The sequence below is a fragment of the Eulemur rufifrons genome, chromosome 19 (genome assembly GCF_041146395.1).
Source record: "Eulemur rufifrons isolate Redbay chromosome 19, OSU_ERuf_1, whole genome shotgun sequence".
In the NCBI taxonomy this organism is placed as follows: domain Eukaryota; kingdom Metazoa; phylum Chordata; class Mammalia; order Primates; family Lemuridae; genus Eulemur; species Eulemur rufifrons.
In genome coordinates this window covers 44122874-44141163 of record NC_091001.1, presented here as the reverse complement: position 1 = coordinate 44141163, position 18290 = coordinate 44122874, and the positions used below count along the sequence as shown (strand labels likewise).

Below are 18290 nucleotides of genomic sequence, written 5' to 3'. Positions count from 1 at the left end.
TTTATAATTGTTATATATTCTTGGTGAATTGACTCTTTTGTAATCACATAATATCCTTATTTATCTCTTGAAACAGTTTTATGACCTAAAGTCTATTTTGTCTGATATTATAGCTAACTCTACTCTCTTTTGGTTACTGTTTGCATGGAATATTTTTTTGTATCCTTTCACTATCTACCTATGAGTGTCCTGGGTCTAAAGTGACTCTCTTGTACATAGCATATAGTTGGATCTTGTTTTAAAATACATTCTGCCAATCTATAACTTTTAATTGAGGAGTTTCATCCATTTACATTTAAAGTAATTACTGATAGGTAAGGACTGACTTTTGCCATTTGTTACTTGTTTTCTATATGTCTTATGCCTTTTCTTTCCTCCATCACTGCTTTCCTTTGTGTTTAATTGATTTTTTTTCCTAGTGACACATTTTGATTCCCTTTTCATTTCCATCTGTGTTTATTTTATAGATTTTTTTTTTGTGGTTACCATGGGGATTACATAACAACCTAAAGTTACAACAATCTATTGTAAACTGATACCAACTTAACTTCAATATTGAATTTTTTTTCCTATTTTTGAGCCCTTACTAAATACCAGGCACTGCATTAAGCACTCTACACTTACCTCATTTTAATCCTTTTAGTAGCCTTCTGAAATGCAGGCATTACTACTCACATTCTGCAAGTGAGGAAACCAAAATACATGGAGATTAGTTAATAAATCTAAAGTCACATAGCTAGGAAGTAGCAAAGTCAGAATTTATTCCAAGTCTGCCATGTCCTCCCACATTCCACCCAGCACTGTGACCAGTCTGAACTCATATTTCCTCTGCATTTACCACATCAGGTGTGGCAGCCACATGCCTTTGTTAAAGCTTGTAGCTGACTAGTCCCTTTCTTTCCAAAATGTGTAATTGATGACTCCTCTTTTTTATTTCATATATAACATAGGGGTATATGCTAATGGAAGAACAAGAATGGCAACACAGAGCTGAGAATTGAAAGTATACAACAAAAAAACCTTAATTATCTGAAGTTTAATGTAGCCAACTTATGGACATTTTTCTTTAAATTGTTAAAATTATTTTCAATAATGAAGCAAAACTTGAACCTGTTTATTAAAGTAATATACATAAAAAACACTGTAGGTTAGATTGTAGGGGATTGCCTGGTGAATACATTTTTTTTCTTCTTTAATAGTCTACTGCCAGAAACATTAATTGGAAGTATGTGTACCATTCACTTGTTGATATTTTATCGACAAATCCTTGGAGATGTGCTCCTGAAAGACAGGATGAGCTTGCAAAGCGCTGGTAAGGAGTCTTTGCCATTGCTTATGTGCAGTAACACTTCATGCTTTGAGTAGAGGTAACCTATGCCAACCTGTATCTTCTGCTTCTGAATGTGACATTTGGAATAAAATATTTAGAAAAGCATTGATGTCAGTGTTATGAGACACCTTCAGATGCAAAGCCTTGAGCTTTGTGAGTTCAATACATATTCCGGTCTTTCAAATATACACATTTTCACATTTCAAATTCTGGAGGTTTGAGATCCTAAAACTCAGATATTCATAGGTCATGTTTTCCCTTACTGTCTCTGAAAAATCTATTTTTCCCACTTGTTTGGTGTGCACATCATCTTTTTGGGAAGAAGCTAAACTTAACCAAAATAGCTGGTTCTTAATGCATGAAGTGTAAGTATCAATAGATCAGTTAAAATTAGTGAATCAGGTAAGGAGTATTCAGGTATTCTATATACTGTTTTTATTATTGCAACTGTTTTGTAAGTTTGAAATTTTTTCCAAGTAAAATGTTAAAAAAATAATTTAAAAAATCAGTAAGTTGTCATACATGATTGAACTCGCAAAGAGAAATGCAAGTATTATAAAAATTGCCTCCAAAAAGAAAAACAGTTTAATTTTATTGGCTCTCTTTGAATTCAATAAATCAATAAGCAGATATGTGCTGAGTGCCTGCTAAGTGCCAGGCCCCGTGATGAATGAGACAGGCACAGTCATCCCTACCCTTGTGAAGCAACAGACCTCAAACACATAATTACATGAATAATCCTTTCCAGCTTTTCAGAATAAGTGCTCTGAAGGAAAATACACAATGAGAACATACGCTAGGAAGACTTGAATTAATATGTAGGGTGAGGAAAGGCTTGAGTGAATAATGTTTAAGGTAAGACCTGAGAGAGGAATTAGACCTACGGGGGAGGCGTGTGGGGAAGGATGCTTTCTGGATAGAGGGACCAGCATGTCTGAAGACCCAGGGCAGGAAAACGTGCATGTGTTGCAGGGCTTGAAATGGAAGGCAGGCCAGTGTGGATGGAGCAGAGTGAGTGAGAGGGACAGCCCTGTGATGGCTTACCACTTGTGAACAAATACTGTTCATGGTCCTCCCCCAGGGGCTTGCCACTAGGATAGGTGGATAAAAATGGAACTTAAAGTCAGAGACACACAGAAATTTCTCAAGGAATAATTATAATTCTAAGGGAAGGACAGTTAAATTTTTAAGCACCATTTGCCTTTGAGTTTCTTTTAATGACTCTAGGAGAACTTATGAATGACATGATTTCTTAAAGAGAATAAGGTAGCTCATGCCTGTAATCCCAGCACTTTGGGAGGGCAAAGGAGGAGGATCACTTGAGCCCAGGAATTCAATACCAGCCTAAGCAACACAATGAGACCCTGTTTCTACAAAAAATAAAAAGCCAGGTGTGGTGGTGTGCACCTGTAGTCCCAGCTACTGGAGAGGCTGAGGCAGGAGGATTCCTTGAGCCCAGGAATTTGAGGCTTTAGTGAACTGTGATCATGCCACTGCACTACAGCCTGGGCAACAGAGCGAGACCCTGTCTCTAAAATGAGGGAAGAAAGGAATTGAATTTAATCATCAAATCATAAGAATATTTAAAGAAAGGATTTTTCTCTACTAAGGACATAAGATTATAGAATATATTATCCTTGACATTCAAAAGTGTCTGCTGTGATTGACTGTGTTCCTTCCAAAATCCAGGTGCTGCTAATGTGAAGGTATTGAGGTAGGGCGCTTGAGAGATGATTAGGCCATAAGGGCTCCTCCCTTGTGAATGGGATCAGAGGCCCTTACAGAAGGGATTGACAGAAGGAATTTGTCTTACTTGCCCTTCTGTCTTCTGCCATGTGAGGACACAGTGTTCCTCCCCTCTGGAGGATGCAGTAAGAAGGCTCTCACCAGACACTCAATGCCAGCACCTTGATCTTGGACTTCTCAGGTTCTAGAACTGTGATAAATAAATTGTTTGTTTATAAATTACCCAGTCTCAGCTATTCTCATATAACAGCACAAACAGACTAAGACACATCACGTCCTTCCATGTGTACTTCTTTGCAAAGGTATTTCATGTGCCATTATTTATTATGAAATATTAATATTAATATTCTCCTACACAGTATTTAGCCGTATGGCCAGAATCCCTAATTTCTAATTCCTTCCGATTTCATCCGTCGCTGTCTGCTGAGCGCTGGTATACTGGAGTCAGACCTGAGCAGCCCGCCCTCCGCCTCCTTTCCTCTGCTGCTTCCTGGTTTCTGCTCAGTTTTCTAAGACCAGGGCTACTTCCTAATCATAAGATCTCTTTTACCACATCACAGTCACAAGGAAGAAAAAGAGGTTTAAAAAAATATAGAACAAAATTTTCTAGTCTTATTCTATTCAGAGCCACTTTACCTCTCATCCTAAAAGCTCCATCTATTTGGTATAAGACTCATTTCAGAACTCTCTGTGATACGGGTATAGGGGCAGATGAAGGTTGAGGGGACAGCTTTGAGCTCTCCTAGAGGTTACAATGTGTAGAATATATTACTAACACATCATTTGGGACAATAATTTTAATCTGAATGAATATTTTTATGTTCATTCCACTAAAATCTATTGAATGAAGTTTGCATAAAATTTTTTCTGTTCGTTTACATTTTAGAGTTAATTAGTCATCCAGTGCTGGCCACCTTCCCCATGCTGTTGGAGCAGCCTGACGTGATGGATGCTCTCAGGGTGGGTAGCATGTGTCATGATGGAAGTGCTTGGTTCTGAAAGCAGTTATACACACCATGTTAAGGAGTTCTGTCACCTGCTCTAGTCCTTTTTTTTTCCTACTAGGATGATGTCTCTCAACCCCTGTCCATTGTCTAGCTAAATCCATCTCATCCTTCTGATCTTAGCATGAATGTTACTTTCCAAAGACTGCCTTCCCTCACCCAATAAGCAGATGGAGTGCCTGCTCTGTGTACTATTGCAATCTTCGACTGTTTCTTCCTTGACTTAAGGTGGTCCTGCTTCTGTCCTAAGAGGAAAAATCCAAAATGGCCTGTTAAATAAATTAACTGAGTTTTCAGGGCAGAGTCAGGGCATGCATATAATTTTAATTTAATTCAACATATATTATCTTCTGTCTGAAATAGCAGCTGGGTATTAGGTTGAACCATCTGAAATCTTCAATATAATACATCAGGGTCAACAAGTATAAGAAGACCTGTATGCGTGCAAGGCAGATACACAGATAACATGACCAGTGCCATGGGGAAGGTATAGCCCAGGACCTTAAAGGTTTAAAGAAAGCAACAAAGGATGACTGGGACTCTGTTTCATTAGAGAGGTCCTGGGTGAGATGGGCCTAATAAGAGGCTGGAGCCGAGAAGATTTTGATATGTTGACTTGGGGGTGAAGACATTCCAGGTGGAAGGAACAGCAGGAGCACACATTTTGAGGCAGGAAGGAATAGAGTATGTTGTTGAGAAGAGCAAATGATCCAGTTTGGCACATCAGATGCATGTAAGAGAGTGGTCGGTGGATGGACAAGGTCAGTCTTGAGTCTCAGTGGGGTGAGGCATGTGGTAGGTGGTGGGCAATCTGGGAAGGTTTTGCTTTAGGCAGACTCCTCTGACAGCACAGAGAGATAGAACAGCACACGTGCAGGAGGGGTGAGCATGTCAGGGGGTGACTCCTACTGATAAGAGGGAGGCATCTGGGCCTAGTAGCAGAAATGGAAGGAGGACTCGGTCACTTACAAAGATTTTTTTTTGGCTTTGAAACTGATTCATGTGCCAGCTGGGCTGGGGTAGGGGGTGTCAACAGTAACAATGAGTTTTCAACAAAGAGGTTTAAGAAAATGTTCATGGTGCATATGATCACCTGTAATTTTAGATAAGTTGTAAACTGAAGCTAGATGATGCAGAATTTCTCTTTCTTCTCCTAGAAAGTCATTAGTGTTACAATATTTATTCATTATACTGAACATATGTACATTGATTCATTTAACAAAGATTTTGCAAGAGCCCAATATGGATATGGCTGCAGGAATATAACACTAGGTGTGTAATAGTCATGGAATCTGGATGTTGGTCTTAGGGGGAAACCTTAGGAACACTAATCTAGTCTAAAATCTGCATTTCCTCAATGAGCAGATGGCTCAGAGACGTGCAGTGATCTGGCTGCCATGGAGCTCATCAGTTGCCAAGCCAGGGCTGTCCCTGCAGGCCAGTTCTGGGCGCATTCAGATATACCACAGGCTCTTTAAGAAAAGGGACATGGGTAATGTTGTTCACATATATAATCAAGTGAAAAAAACCCATTTGAAGCATAAGTATATTTAAATATGTATATTTATATTTATATATCTGCCTATGAAAAGATCTGGAAGAATATATACTCTAGAAACATATTAGTGAAAACCTCTGAATCATAGGTTATTTTATCTGGATTTTCTTAATTTTTCCACAGTGAATTTTTTGTATAGTAAATAATAAAAATTACAAAGAGTAGTTATACACTGTTGAGCCTTCTCTCCATGGCATGCTATAATAGGATAAGCTCGGCTGTGCTGTGGTGGCTAACACAGGTTTATTTCTCACCCGTGGGACACACCCAGTGGATCAGCAGAAGACTCTGCTCCATAGTCACCCACGGGTGCAGGCTGGAGCCTCAGTTATCTCATAGCATCATCTGGCACAAGTAGCATCCTCTGTTGCCGATTGCCCCTGCAGGAAAAGAGGGAGAATGGAAAATTGTCCTCTGGCTTTCTATTGCCTTTGCCCCAAAAGGGCCTGGGCCACTTCTGCTCACATTTCACAGGCTAGAACCAGTCACATGTCCACTTAACGTCAAGGGAGCTGGGAAGTCTTGTCTTCTGTTTGCTCAAAAAGAAATGAAGTGGATCTTGGTGTAATAGCAGTGACCCCCACACATGTGTGCTCTTCCTGGATGAGTTATTTAATACTTATTGCTGGTGACTCAATGAAAAATAAGGTGGGCCCTTGACACGTAACTAACAAACAACAGGCAAATTTTACCAAACGATAAGTCCAAAGTTGCTAAATTATATTCATGTTAAGTCATATTCATATTTAAAATTTATAGTATGTGAGCCTCTGGGTGTTTACTTAGCTAAGTTCAGTTCATGGTTGGTGTTTTAATAATGATATTGGCACCTAGCCTGTTTAATAGAACACTCTGGCTCTCTAAGTGTCCTCTTCAAACTCTCAAGGACGCACAGGTGCTGTAGTTAATAGGGTGGAGGACCACAATCCCAGGAGTATAAGTATGGGATAAGTATGAACATTCCAAGACATTCTCCTGGGTGGCACAGTCTGTCATCTCCCGGTGAGAAACACTGCTTCAGTGCATCCTTTATTTCATGGAAAGTCTCTTTCTTGGTGCCATATGTCATATTCACCCCAGGGACGCCCTTCTGAGAAAGGTCTGCTGCTCTCAAGTTACCCATGACCTCAGGCACCGACAGAAGCAGATACCTACAGACACGCACGAAACCCAGGCCTGAACAGGCAGCCCTAAGGCCGCCCGCGTTCCACCCACGCGTGCAGTTTGCCAGGAACTGGCACCGTGAAGGTCTCAGTTCATACTTCTGTGGGACTAATTGAACTCTGGGTTTTTTTATTTCTTTAAAGAAGTTTTTGAGGCCCTGTGGACAGACTGGAAATACTTACTTACAAAGCTGTGCTTCAGTCTGTCTCATTCTGACCATTATCATCATCTTGGAAGACAGAATTGTAGAAAAGTATGGTATTTGGAAGTGTTTTCTATTTTCATTACTCTCTTACCTTAAAAGCTTAATACCATTTTATTGTTCAAGTGCTGTGTTTGTGCGGTTTGCATGGATGTGTTAGTGTTTTACTGATTCTGCTCTTAATTTTGACTTATAATAATCATGGGCTTGTAAGGTATCTCCCACTGATACATCTGCCTAGTCAGTCTTGTGCTGGGTCATTAGCAATAGTTGCCTAATTACAGATTTACTTCATGCATGTGTAGACTCTGTACAGCATTTTTAGCCCTGTCCATAGTTTAATGACAGAGTAAAGTTGCAGGAGTGTTGCAAGGACTTATGAATACTTGGACTAATGTAATATTTCTATTTGCTTTTTAGAGTTCATGGAGTGAAAAAGAAAGCACATTAAAAAGATCTGAGAAGGTAATATGATCTTCCATGCTGAACTTAATATCTGTAGCGCTCAGTGTTTGCTTGCCCTTTCTAATAATGCCTCTTTTTTAGCTAAAGTAGCCATGGTTCCTCCTAACCAGGTAAACTGTGTCATTATGGTGCAAAGACACATTCCAAGAAGGGTATACAGAACTGTTTCCTAATGTGAAAGGGAACAGTTGATCAAGACGGTCATTTCAGATCACTGAGTTTTATATAAATGAAGGGAAGTTTCTAAACCAAAGTTTCCCAGTTGGCTATCAAATTTGTCTTTTAAAAAAATTTTTTTCTAGATCTCAAAGCCCATATTAGGCAAGGAGAAGGAAAAAGAAATTGACTTGAGTTGTATCCTGTATTGAAAAAAAGTGCATATATTGGCTCATGCTTACATTGCCACAGAAGCATGGTCATTACCAAACAGAACTTGCTTCAATCACTGAGTAGTGGTTTGACTGCTCTGATCCAGGATTTGGCAAATTTTTCCTGTAAGGGTCCAGATGGGAAATATTTTTGGCATTTCAGGCCTTATGGTCTCTGTCTCACCACCCAGCTCTGCTATTGTAACACAAAAGCAGCCACAGACAATATATAAATGGCCAAGTGAGGCTGTGTTTCTATAACACTCTATTTACAAAAATAGGTGGCAGGCCACATTTGGCCCACAGTCCGTACTTTGCCGGTCCTGATTTACAGTGTTCATTATCTGCAAGGAACATCAGAGAACAAATGAACTAAAACCTCTAAAAATTGGGGGAAAAATTTTGTGTCTTTATTTGGGCTTCTGTATGACCAGTACCATCTACATGTGACCTTTGCCAAAATTGGTAGAGTTAGTGCTTTTCTAGTACAGCAGTTGGCAAAGTGCTGGGCCTCAGGCCTGTAAAAATTGCCCCCATGTGCATGTGTGGTTGGAAGGGCGGTATCTGTGTGTAGACCCTGCTGTGTATAGATATCTCTGTCCTCACCTGCTGTACTCTCTAAGATTCCCACCACAGCCTGTTGGCATCAGGGTTTGACAGATACTGTTGATATTGCACCACTCCTCTTGTCTGGGGAGGGGCTGGCATCCTCAGGACAAAAAGACCCCCCCATTCCCCATGCAAGGCATTGCTGGAAATAAGCCAGCTATTTCTTACTCTTTACATCTCCTGTCTCTGCATCTCATGCAGAACACCTGCTACGCTTCTCTTAGCTAACATGACAGTTATCTCTGATATGTTGTAATTGACTTAAGTAGATACAGCTGACTTCACATTGTATTTTAGTTATATTTGCCTGGAACCACACCAGTGTCACCAAAATTAGACTACAATACCCCAGTCTCCTTGACAGAATGTGTGAGACACCCTCAGTGAAGCTTAGGAGCTCCCTGGGCTCAAAGAGCCACTAAGAGACTCTCCCAGGGAGAGTCACTCAGCTCTACTCCATGTTGACCCCTGCTTGCTTCCACTTCAGAGGGGCTGCCCTGAGCGAGCGCTGGCTCAGACACGATTCCTGCCACACACCAGTGGCACCCTCCATCCCGCCCCTTCGGTGGCTTTTAGTGAACAGGATTCATAGAATTTAACACTTTAAAATAATGATGTAGGTCCATTCATAGTTATTTGTGGTGGTGGTGTTTTCCCAGAGAGACAAAGAGTTCCTGAAGGCCACGTTCCTCCTGGTCTACCATGACTGCGCGCTCCCTCTTCTGCATTCTACGCTCCTGCCCCCATTCAGGTGGGCAGAAGAAGAGACCGAGGCTGCACGTTGGAAAGTTATCGCTGACTTCCTTAAGCACAACCGAGAAAATGGGGGTGCACTCCAAGCTCTGTTGTCACCAGACAAAGTTCATGAACCTTTTGACCTTTCAGAGCAGACCTATGACTTCTTGGGTGAAATAAGAAAGAACGTGGCCTGACAGTGGCAGCCCTAGGCCCTCAGTGTCCTGCTGAACCTGGTGGACCCTCCATGATGAATACAATGACAGAACCAAAGTCACTGTCACATTATAACTTAGGTTTTACTTTTTTTTTGTACAGACCGTATTTTTAAAGAAGTATTTATGTAATAGTTTGAATATGTTTTAAAACAGTAAAATAAATTTTTGTAAGGAATACTGCTATATCTATCTAAATTTAAAGAGAATTTTTTCCAAAAACCAACTACTTAAGTTTTAAGTTAACAATATAGATTTCTATAAAAGCAAAATTTTCTCAAAAGCTAAATTTATGATATTCAAGAAATGAAGAGACAACCCAAAGAATGAGAGAAGATATTTTCAAATCATATAACTGATAAGGGTCTAGTATGCAGACTATTTAAATTTGTGAGTGTTGCTAATAAAATTTATCTTGTGAAATGAAGGGGAATACCAGTGTGATCCATTTCAGAAAGTTGTTAATCTCTAATTCAGTCTGATACTTGAATATGATTTAACCCCTAATTAGGTACAAAACCAGAATCAGTTTTGCCTTTTCAAATCAACATAATAAGTGCTCTAACAAAAAAAATAAATAAAAAACACCCCAAAGTTTCAGGCACTGGAGAGTGGAGTTGACTCCCCCTTTCACAGAACAAAGATGAGCTGATCAGGTTTTGTTGCATTTCAGATAAACTTGTGACTGCTGGTAAGATGTCCCAGGCCTGAGTATCTGCTGTGTGTGACAGTGTTCTCACTTAACTCAGTTAATCTTCACAACTACTGTAGGAGGGAGGTACTGGGTTTTCGGTTTTTGTTTTTGTTTTTGTTTTTGTTTTAATATATTACTCCTGAAGAAATAGGCCAGGCAGGTTAAGTAATTTGCCTAAGGTCAGAGCTAGTAAGTGGCACAGCTAATATACCAAGTAAAAATACTATCTGTAATTTTCTACAACCTAAGATGTTCTACCACATTAGGACAAACCTTTAAGAATTACATGTGACAATAAAATATGAGAAGGCTGTTTGAAGAAAACTATGGCTGAATTAGAAAACAGTTTAACCTAAATAATTAGATTCCCCTTAGAGGTACTTTTTTTTGATAGTATGCTGCCTTAAAAGAGACTTTTATTTTTAGAGATCTGTCATATTATAAAATTTATGGGCTTACATCTTAACTTATCCTAAATCCTTAACCTAAATTTAACTTGAGCCTCAATTTCATAAATTAACATGGTACGAAAGGGCTCCCGGCTATAAATATGACAAGTGAGCACTTGGCCTTGGAAAAGAGATTTCACTCCATCTCCAGGAGCTGGTTTTGGGAGATCCTGTCCTTGTGCTTCCTTCTGCCCTCAGTGACATGTGCAATGCCGAGTGTGGCGGACACCTTTCTTTTGCCCCTCAGCATGCAGCTACCTAGACACACTTCCCCAGTGGTACCTCCCCTTCTCCAGGGCCGTGGTCCTCCCCAGCTCCTGCTGCCATGGAGAGGGCTTCTGCCTTTTCAGACAGAGGTGGGAAGTGTGCACAGGGACTTTTTCCTACTCTGTTATTGAGTTGTCTCCTCTTAGTCCTCTGCAGTCCTGGTTTTGTCACTTCCCACTATAAAAGGCATTATTCTATAGAATCTTTAATTCCTGAGTTCTGCCTTTTAATTTTTTTAACTGTTTAGCTTGTTCTTAGCATTAAGCCTGGGTGGGGCCTTTTGAATGAAAGAAAACGCTGGTGAGTTTCTTTCAATGAATGTACAGCATGAAGGAAGAGAGAGCTTTTTTTCAAAATGTGTTTTCAAAGACTGTCTTCCTTATTAATTTGAGAACATGTCATGAGTTGGTGAATGTGGACAACTTGATAGTTTCTGACTCATAAGAAAAGTATAGAGACATGAGGAAAAACAGCTTCAGTGACACTTAGGCCAGAACGTGAGGTGCATATAAAGGGGACGGACTCACAGGGGTGGGGGCATCTCTGCCATTAAGAAACTCCACCTTCAGTCAGTGGAATCTTTTTTTTTCCTCAAACAGCAAAACCTCTCTGGCTTTTTACATGTCACTTTTTAGCTTCCAAAACAGGAAGAGGTTGTCAAGGAGCCAGAAACATCCTGGAAATGAGTCCTCGGGGGTCTGCGTCAAGGAGTGCGACTTAGCACTGAATTGTGGGAGCTGTGGTGGGTCTGGGGGGGAGGCAACAGCAGGGACCAGCAGGCCTTTGCCAAGTGACCCTTGAGGCCAGGGGGACTCACTCAGCAGAGCCATGGGAAGGGGCAGGGGGGATTCTAAACTGTAAACTCCATGGCCTCCTCCTCCCTGCCTTCCTGACCTCTTATAATTGGTTGACAGTTGTATCTATCCAGTCTGCCAGAGGTGAAAAGTGTTGCAATTCCCTTGCCTGGGTGCTTGGCATGGATGGCCAGGGGCAGAAGTGTCTATTAAAAAGCAGGTACAATCTCAGTCTTCAGTGGTTTTATGGTCTAATGTGTGAGGCCAGAGCAACTGACATGGAGCCAGCTGAAATACAGAACACCACGTATTGATGCAAATGGAGCAGGTTCAACTTGCCAACCCAGTAGCAGTTGGGAACCCTATCAGTTTAACAAAAGAGGGAGCCAGAATTGTCCCTTGCCAGCGGAGGGCTCTGTCAGTTTGCAGCATTATACGATATCCTTTGCTGTGGACTGACTCAGCTTCCTCTTCCATGAAGTATTTCAAGTTGAGAGGTTTTCTCGGGGCATGGAGGTGATTAGAGCTAGCTGTCACCAGCTGCTGTGTGTTCTGTTTCCTTAAAACATAGAGGCAGGAACAGAACCCTACTTAATTAAGGCACTGTGCACCTAAGGGTTATAACGATCCATTCACTCATTCACTTACTCAGCATGTGTTCATTGAACACCTACTAGCTCCAGGCACAGCGTAAGGCTTTGCGGATACATAGGGAGCAGCCCTGACGTGATCTCTGTCCTAACTTACAATGCGTGAGGTGGACAGTAACCACGAAACAACCATGAAGGAAGTGTACAGATGGCTACAAGAACCTATTGATGCATCTTGTTGTTGTTGTTTTGTTGTTGTTGTTGTTGGTATGTTTGAATTCCAACAATACTGTGGCCTGGGATGTTAACAGCCCTGTGGCAGCACAAAGTCAGCAGTGAGTACACAGGGTCCTGCCTAGCCTCACTTTCCCTTTTCAAACCTCACTGTCTGACATTGGGGACCAGCTAGATTCAGATAAATTTTTGGATGAATCTCTCCCTATCTGAACTCTCATACCCACTATCTGAAACCCAGGAACACATGGATTTGATAACACTGTATCCCTCGAAACCCAGAATTGCTGTCTGAACTCCCGATATTTGGACGCAGTAACGAAGTCAATTTGGACAGGGAGGGATGGCATAGGGGTAAGTGAATGGCCGGTGAAGAGCTGCACCATCTCATTGGCAAGAAACTGGAGGCCTAGGATTTTCTGACTCAGTGATGACTGATACTGAATGAGGATATACAGGTGGCGTGAGCAATATATTAATAAAATGGAAATCATTAATGGAATACAGCTCACATGCAGGACTTTGGTAGTATGTCTGTTATTTAGTCCACTGCTCTGTAAGAGACTGGACCTTAACCTGCTCATTTGTGTCTGACTTTGCCAGCGAAGATTAACTTTGCAGAACTTTGTTCTTTCAAAGAGGCCACTTTGGGGGATAACAAAAAAAAAATGGCCCCATGCTTTCTGAGCTCTTCTCCAGGTAGGTGTCTCTGAATGATCCAAACATTATTCCATTGGGTTGTTCTCTTTCCTGGCAGCTGTACTGAACTTTCCCAGACTCCAGAGACAGTAGGAGTCTGCCTCCTCATGGCCTCTTCAGGACCACAGACACATTAACCACACCTCTGCCCGACCCTATTGGTGTGTGAATTCTATCTACCTCATTTCAGACCAGAAGTGACCTTGATTTGTAGAGATAGTAGTTGCAATCTAGTTGCAACTTAATCAGCAAGCTAGAACCAGTGGGCGTATGTTTCCTTGCAGCAGAAAGGGAGAGCACTGTGCTCCTCTTTCTGCAGTGGGAACCTATCGTAGTGGACATCTGGTGTTTCTGCTGCTCAACATCCATATACTTCTCTCCTCGTAACTTCACCCCACTTTGGGTGGAATTATTTGAGTCACCGGATCAAGTCTCAGCTGAAGCCATCAGTATCTCTCAATTTCTCACTTAACTGAGGTATAAAATTCCCTTCATTGTTAAAGCCCGTTGGGATGGTTTTTTCTAACATTTGCTATTGAAAGAATCCTAGTGGATACAGCTGTCTATTCTTTCTCACAGTATCTCTGGATTTCCTCTGGCCTGCCCCTTAGTGGTCAGGCAACCAGTAACTAAATTGTTTCTGAAAAATATTAATATATAAAGCAATTTATTGGTGGGGAAAGAGTTCAAGGAAGGGGAGTCAGTAAAAGAGATAAGCAGTTGTTTCCAGAGTCTTTATGACTGAGAGGGTACATTCAATCGTTCAAAAACATTTATTGAGTACCTTCTGTGTACAAGGCAGAATTCAAGACAGTGGAGATGACTGAGGTTCACCACATGAACAAAGTTATTGCTCTCCTGAAGCCCACATCCTAGAGAGGAGCAGGGGCAGGGAGACAACAGGCAAATGAATCAATAAACGAGAAATAGTCATAAGTGTTTGCAGAGAATTAAGGCAGGCTGGTGTCATTTTGGCTCTGGTCAAGTAGAGAAGGATATGCCACCTCTTCCTCCCACTGAATGCAACTGAAAGCCCTGGACAGAATGCATGGAGCAGCTGAGGACTCTAAAAAAACAAATGGGAGCAGGAAAATTTGGAAGGAAATAAGAATTCAAAACACTACCCAGGCCGGGCGTGGTGGCTCACACCTATAATCCCCCAGCACTTTGGTAGGCGGAGGTGGGAGGATCACTTGAGGCCAGGAGTTCGACACCAGCCTGGGCAACAACATAGTTGTTGCCCCCGTCTTTAGAAAAGAGACCCCGTCTTTAAAAAAAAAATGTAAAAATTAGCCAAGTATGGTGGTGGCACCTGTAGTCCCAGCTACTTAGGAGGCTGAGGTGGGAGGATCACTTGAGCCCAGGAGTTCAATCAAGGTTGCAATGAGCTGTGATCACACCACTGTACTCCAGCCTGGGTGACAGCAAGACTCTGTCTCTAACTAAAAAACAACCAAAACATTACCCAGCTAGTGATGAGTTTCCCATTTTCTTTCCTCTGGTAACTCTTAGCCTGGGCTTAGAGACCACCTGAAACCTGGCACCATACACAGGATGCAGACAAAGATATCTCCAATAGAAGCCCTCTATTTCTGGTCTGAGGAATGAGAAAAAGCCCCTCTGGGTCATAGAGAGTATAGAGAACTCATACTTATTTTTATATTTTTCTATTCTTTCCTGCCCCAACCCCTAGTGACAATGGTGGTGGCAATGGAAGTGGCAGCCAACCAGGCAGGCATCTAGAATTCTGAGGAAGGGGAACCCTTCTCTCTGACGAGAGGAAATATGCTGGCTGTCCAGAAAGTATCCAGCCATTGTTAATATAATAAATGTCTCTCTTTTTCATATTACCTTACTTTCTGGACAGCCCTCGTATGGTCCTAAAAGCATGGGGGGAATCACTGTTTCCCTCTCTCTTGCTCACTCTCTTTCTTGTTGCTTTTTGGCCCTGACAATAGACACAAAGGAAGTGCACAGTAGAGCAGAGAAATGAAAACCCTGGTTTATAGCCGGGGAACCAAGGAAAAGAGAGGAAAGGACAGGGTTTCTTGGGATCTAGAAAGTGTTGAGGAGATCGTGGCCATGGCAAGAACGGAGCTTAGGAAAGTGATCCCATAAAATAGTATGTGAATGTCTGAGCTTACCCCAAAGCTGACCCTAAACAGAATACCAAAGGATTTCAGAACTGAGTAACAGGAACCCAGACTGGTCTCAGGTCCAAGACTAGCACACATATCAAACAGATCAAAATAGCACTGCAAAGTCTTACAAATGGAACTGACACTGGAACCACAGCCCAGAGAAGGCAGATAGGAACTTGCAGCCTGAACCCAATCAGGCTGATTGTCTGTTAAAACAAACAAAATCAACATTCTCCATAGGATTTAATTAAGACCCATAATCCCATAACTTAATATTCATAGTATCCAGGATACAATCCAACATTACTTGATATTTGAAGATCCAGGAAAACCTCAACGTCTCTAAAGACAAAAAAGAAAAAGACAATCAAGAGAAAATAACTCCAGATGACACAGGAATTGAGACATTAAAGCAGCAATTATAATAGTCATGCTCCAAGAAATAAGGACCCCCCCAAAAAAATCAATAGAAAGATAGACAGTCTCAACTGAGAAATAGATAATACAAAACAATTGAAATTCTAGAAATAAAAAAATAAACAAAATGAAAGAATTCAATAACAGACTCGATATATTAATGAACTCGATAACAGAATGTGGATGACAGAGGAAAAAGAGAACTTAAAGATAGACCAATATAAGTTGTCCAGTCCAAACAACAGAAAGGAAATAGATTAAAACAATAAACAGATCCTCAGGAATTTGTGGGATAACACTAAAAGGTCTAATCTTTACCAATATATTTACCATTTCTGTTGCTGTTTCTAAAACATATTTTTATGGAATGTAAAATTCTGGGTTTACAGAAAGAATGGCTGAAAACTTCCCAAATTTGGTGAAAGACATAAAGAGGAAACAGAGGAATGAAATACAGAAAACAAAAAATAAAATGGTATACCTAGATCCAAAACAATCAATTTATATCAAGTGTAAATGAACACCAATTAAAGTCAGCAAATTTCAGAATGGATTTTTTAAAAAAGATCCAACTATATCATAGCTACAGAAAAAAAAGCTCTGATTGTAAATATAGTGATATAGGTAAGTTAAAAGTAAAAGGGCCGGGCGCGGTGGCTCACACCTGTAATCCTAGCACTCTGGGAGGCCGAGGCGGACGGATCGTTTGAGCTCAGGAGTTCAAGACCAGCAAGAGCAAGAGCGAGACCCCGTCTCTACTAAAAATAGAAAGAAATTATGTGGACAGCTAAAAAAAAAAAATATATATATATATATGTTTAGAAAAATTAGCCGGGCATGGTGGTACATGCCTGTAATCCCAGCTACTTGGGAGGCTGAGGCAGGAGGATCACTTGAGCCCAGGAGTTTGAGGTTGCTGTGAACTAGGCTGACACCACGGCACTCTAGCCTGGGCAACAGAGTTAGACTCTGTCTCAAAAAAAAAAAAGTAAAAGGATAAAAAATATACCATGCGAACTCCAAGTGTATTAGAGTATACACGTAAACACCAATTAGAAGAAACTGTAACTTGTATATATTGTTAGTGGGGATAGAAATGATTCAACCACTTTGGAAAACAGCTTGACATTATCTGCTAAAAACACATACCACATGACCCACAATTTCACCCCTAAGATATTCCCAACAGGATTGTATACATAGATGCACCAATAGACATGTTCTAGAATGTTCATAGCTGTGTTATCAATAAGCCCAAATTGAAAGAACTCAATGTCCATAAACAGTAGAATAAAGTGTAGTATATTCATGCAATGGGATCCTAGGTAGCAGTGAATGAACTACAGCAACATACAACAACATGGATAAGTCTCACAAACATAACGTTGATTGAAAGAAGCCAAACCCAAAGGAATCCATTCAAAACCAGGCAAAACCAATCTGAGGAGTTCAGAAGTCATTAGAGTAGTTACTTGAGGAGGAAGAAGGAAGCAATGATTGAGAGTTGTCTGGCAATGTTCTATTTCTTGCTTGGGGTAGGAGTTTTGTGGTCTGTTTCGTACACATTTTCTGTAAGTGTATTATACATCAATAAAGACTTTTAGAACAGTTTTAAAAATCTGTATGGAAATATTAACAGAGAATCTACTGGTCTCGCTGTGGAAAGGAAAGAGAGCCAGAAGAAAACAAGTACTTATTAAGCATCTGCTGTATACCAGAACTGTCCTAGATGTTTTCATATACACTATCTCATTTAATCCCCCAACTAACAAATGAAAAAACAAAGCCCATGATCACAATAATCAACAGTACTAAGTATTGTTGCATGGTTTGCAGGATTCATTCACCTAATTCTTAGTCCCATGAGGTGGAAACCAGTAGGCCCTTTGCAGAGGAGTCCAGAAAGGCCTGGCATTCCCTACAGCCTCACACCAGACTTTTGACCTTGTGTCCAGTTACATTCATACCGACAGCCCCAGAGATATATTGGCTGGACTGAGGGGCAAAGATGTTCTTCTCACATTTCTAAACTTCTGTCCCTTATACGATCTCACTGCCTGTGCTGCATTATAAATCTTATGGTTTTCTTATAAATAGCCTAATTAGAGTGTACTATACTTTGTTGCATAGAACAAAACATTACTTGGTTAATGTAAACACATAAAATATGCCAAATTTTTTATAACCTTGTTTTGTCATATCTTCATTTCTTAATAAACTAATTGCTTCAGATGATGGAAATGGCCCAGGCCCTCTCAACCCAAAAGTCCAAGGGGCGATGGGTTGAATTATTATCTTCATTTCCTAGATGAGATATGAGCCTGAGAAATGTTGTTTTTCTTCTTTACTGTAAACTTTTCCCACTATTCCATGTTATCCATGGTCAAGTTACAAGTATCCTACAGCCCATAAGAGTGGCACAGCGCTTATTTGCAACATTTCAGAGAGGCGGCAAAAGGTGGGATTCCTGGGGAAATGCCTGCTTTGCTTGGGTTAATCCTGTAAACAAGGTGGGACGCGCTGGCAGGTGGGATTAGGGCCTCCCTTCCTTCCTAGTTTCCACAGGCCTGGGAGAAGAGGATGACCAGGCTGGTTTGAGGATTACTGGG

At 40.9% G+C, this 18290-nt stretch overlaps 1 protein-coding gene across 1 annotated transcript in view; it reads left to right on the top strand.

The window, feature by feature from the left end:
* NPHP1 (nephrocystin 1) overlaps positions 1 to 9378 on the top strand; it is a 56027-nt gene extending 46649 nt beyond the window's left edge. The window contains exons 17-20 of the mRNA XM_069494599.1: positions 1200 to 1312; positions 3963 to 4036; positions 7425 to 7469; positions 9106 to 9378. Of these exons, the coding sequence (XP_069350700.1) occupies positions 1200 to 1312; positions 3963 to 4036; positions 7425 to 7469; positions 9106 to 9378 (505 nt within the window). The remainder of the gene's footprint in view (positions 1 to 1199; positions 1313 to 3962; positions 4037 to 7424; positions 7470 to 9105) is intronic.
* Positions 9379 to 18290: the final 8912 nt, after the last annotated feature.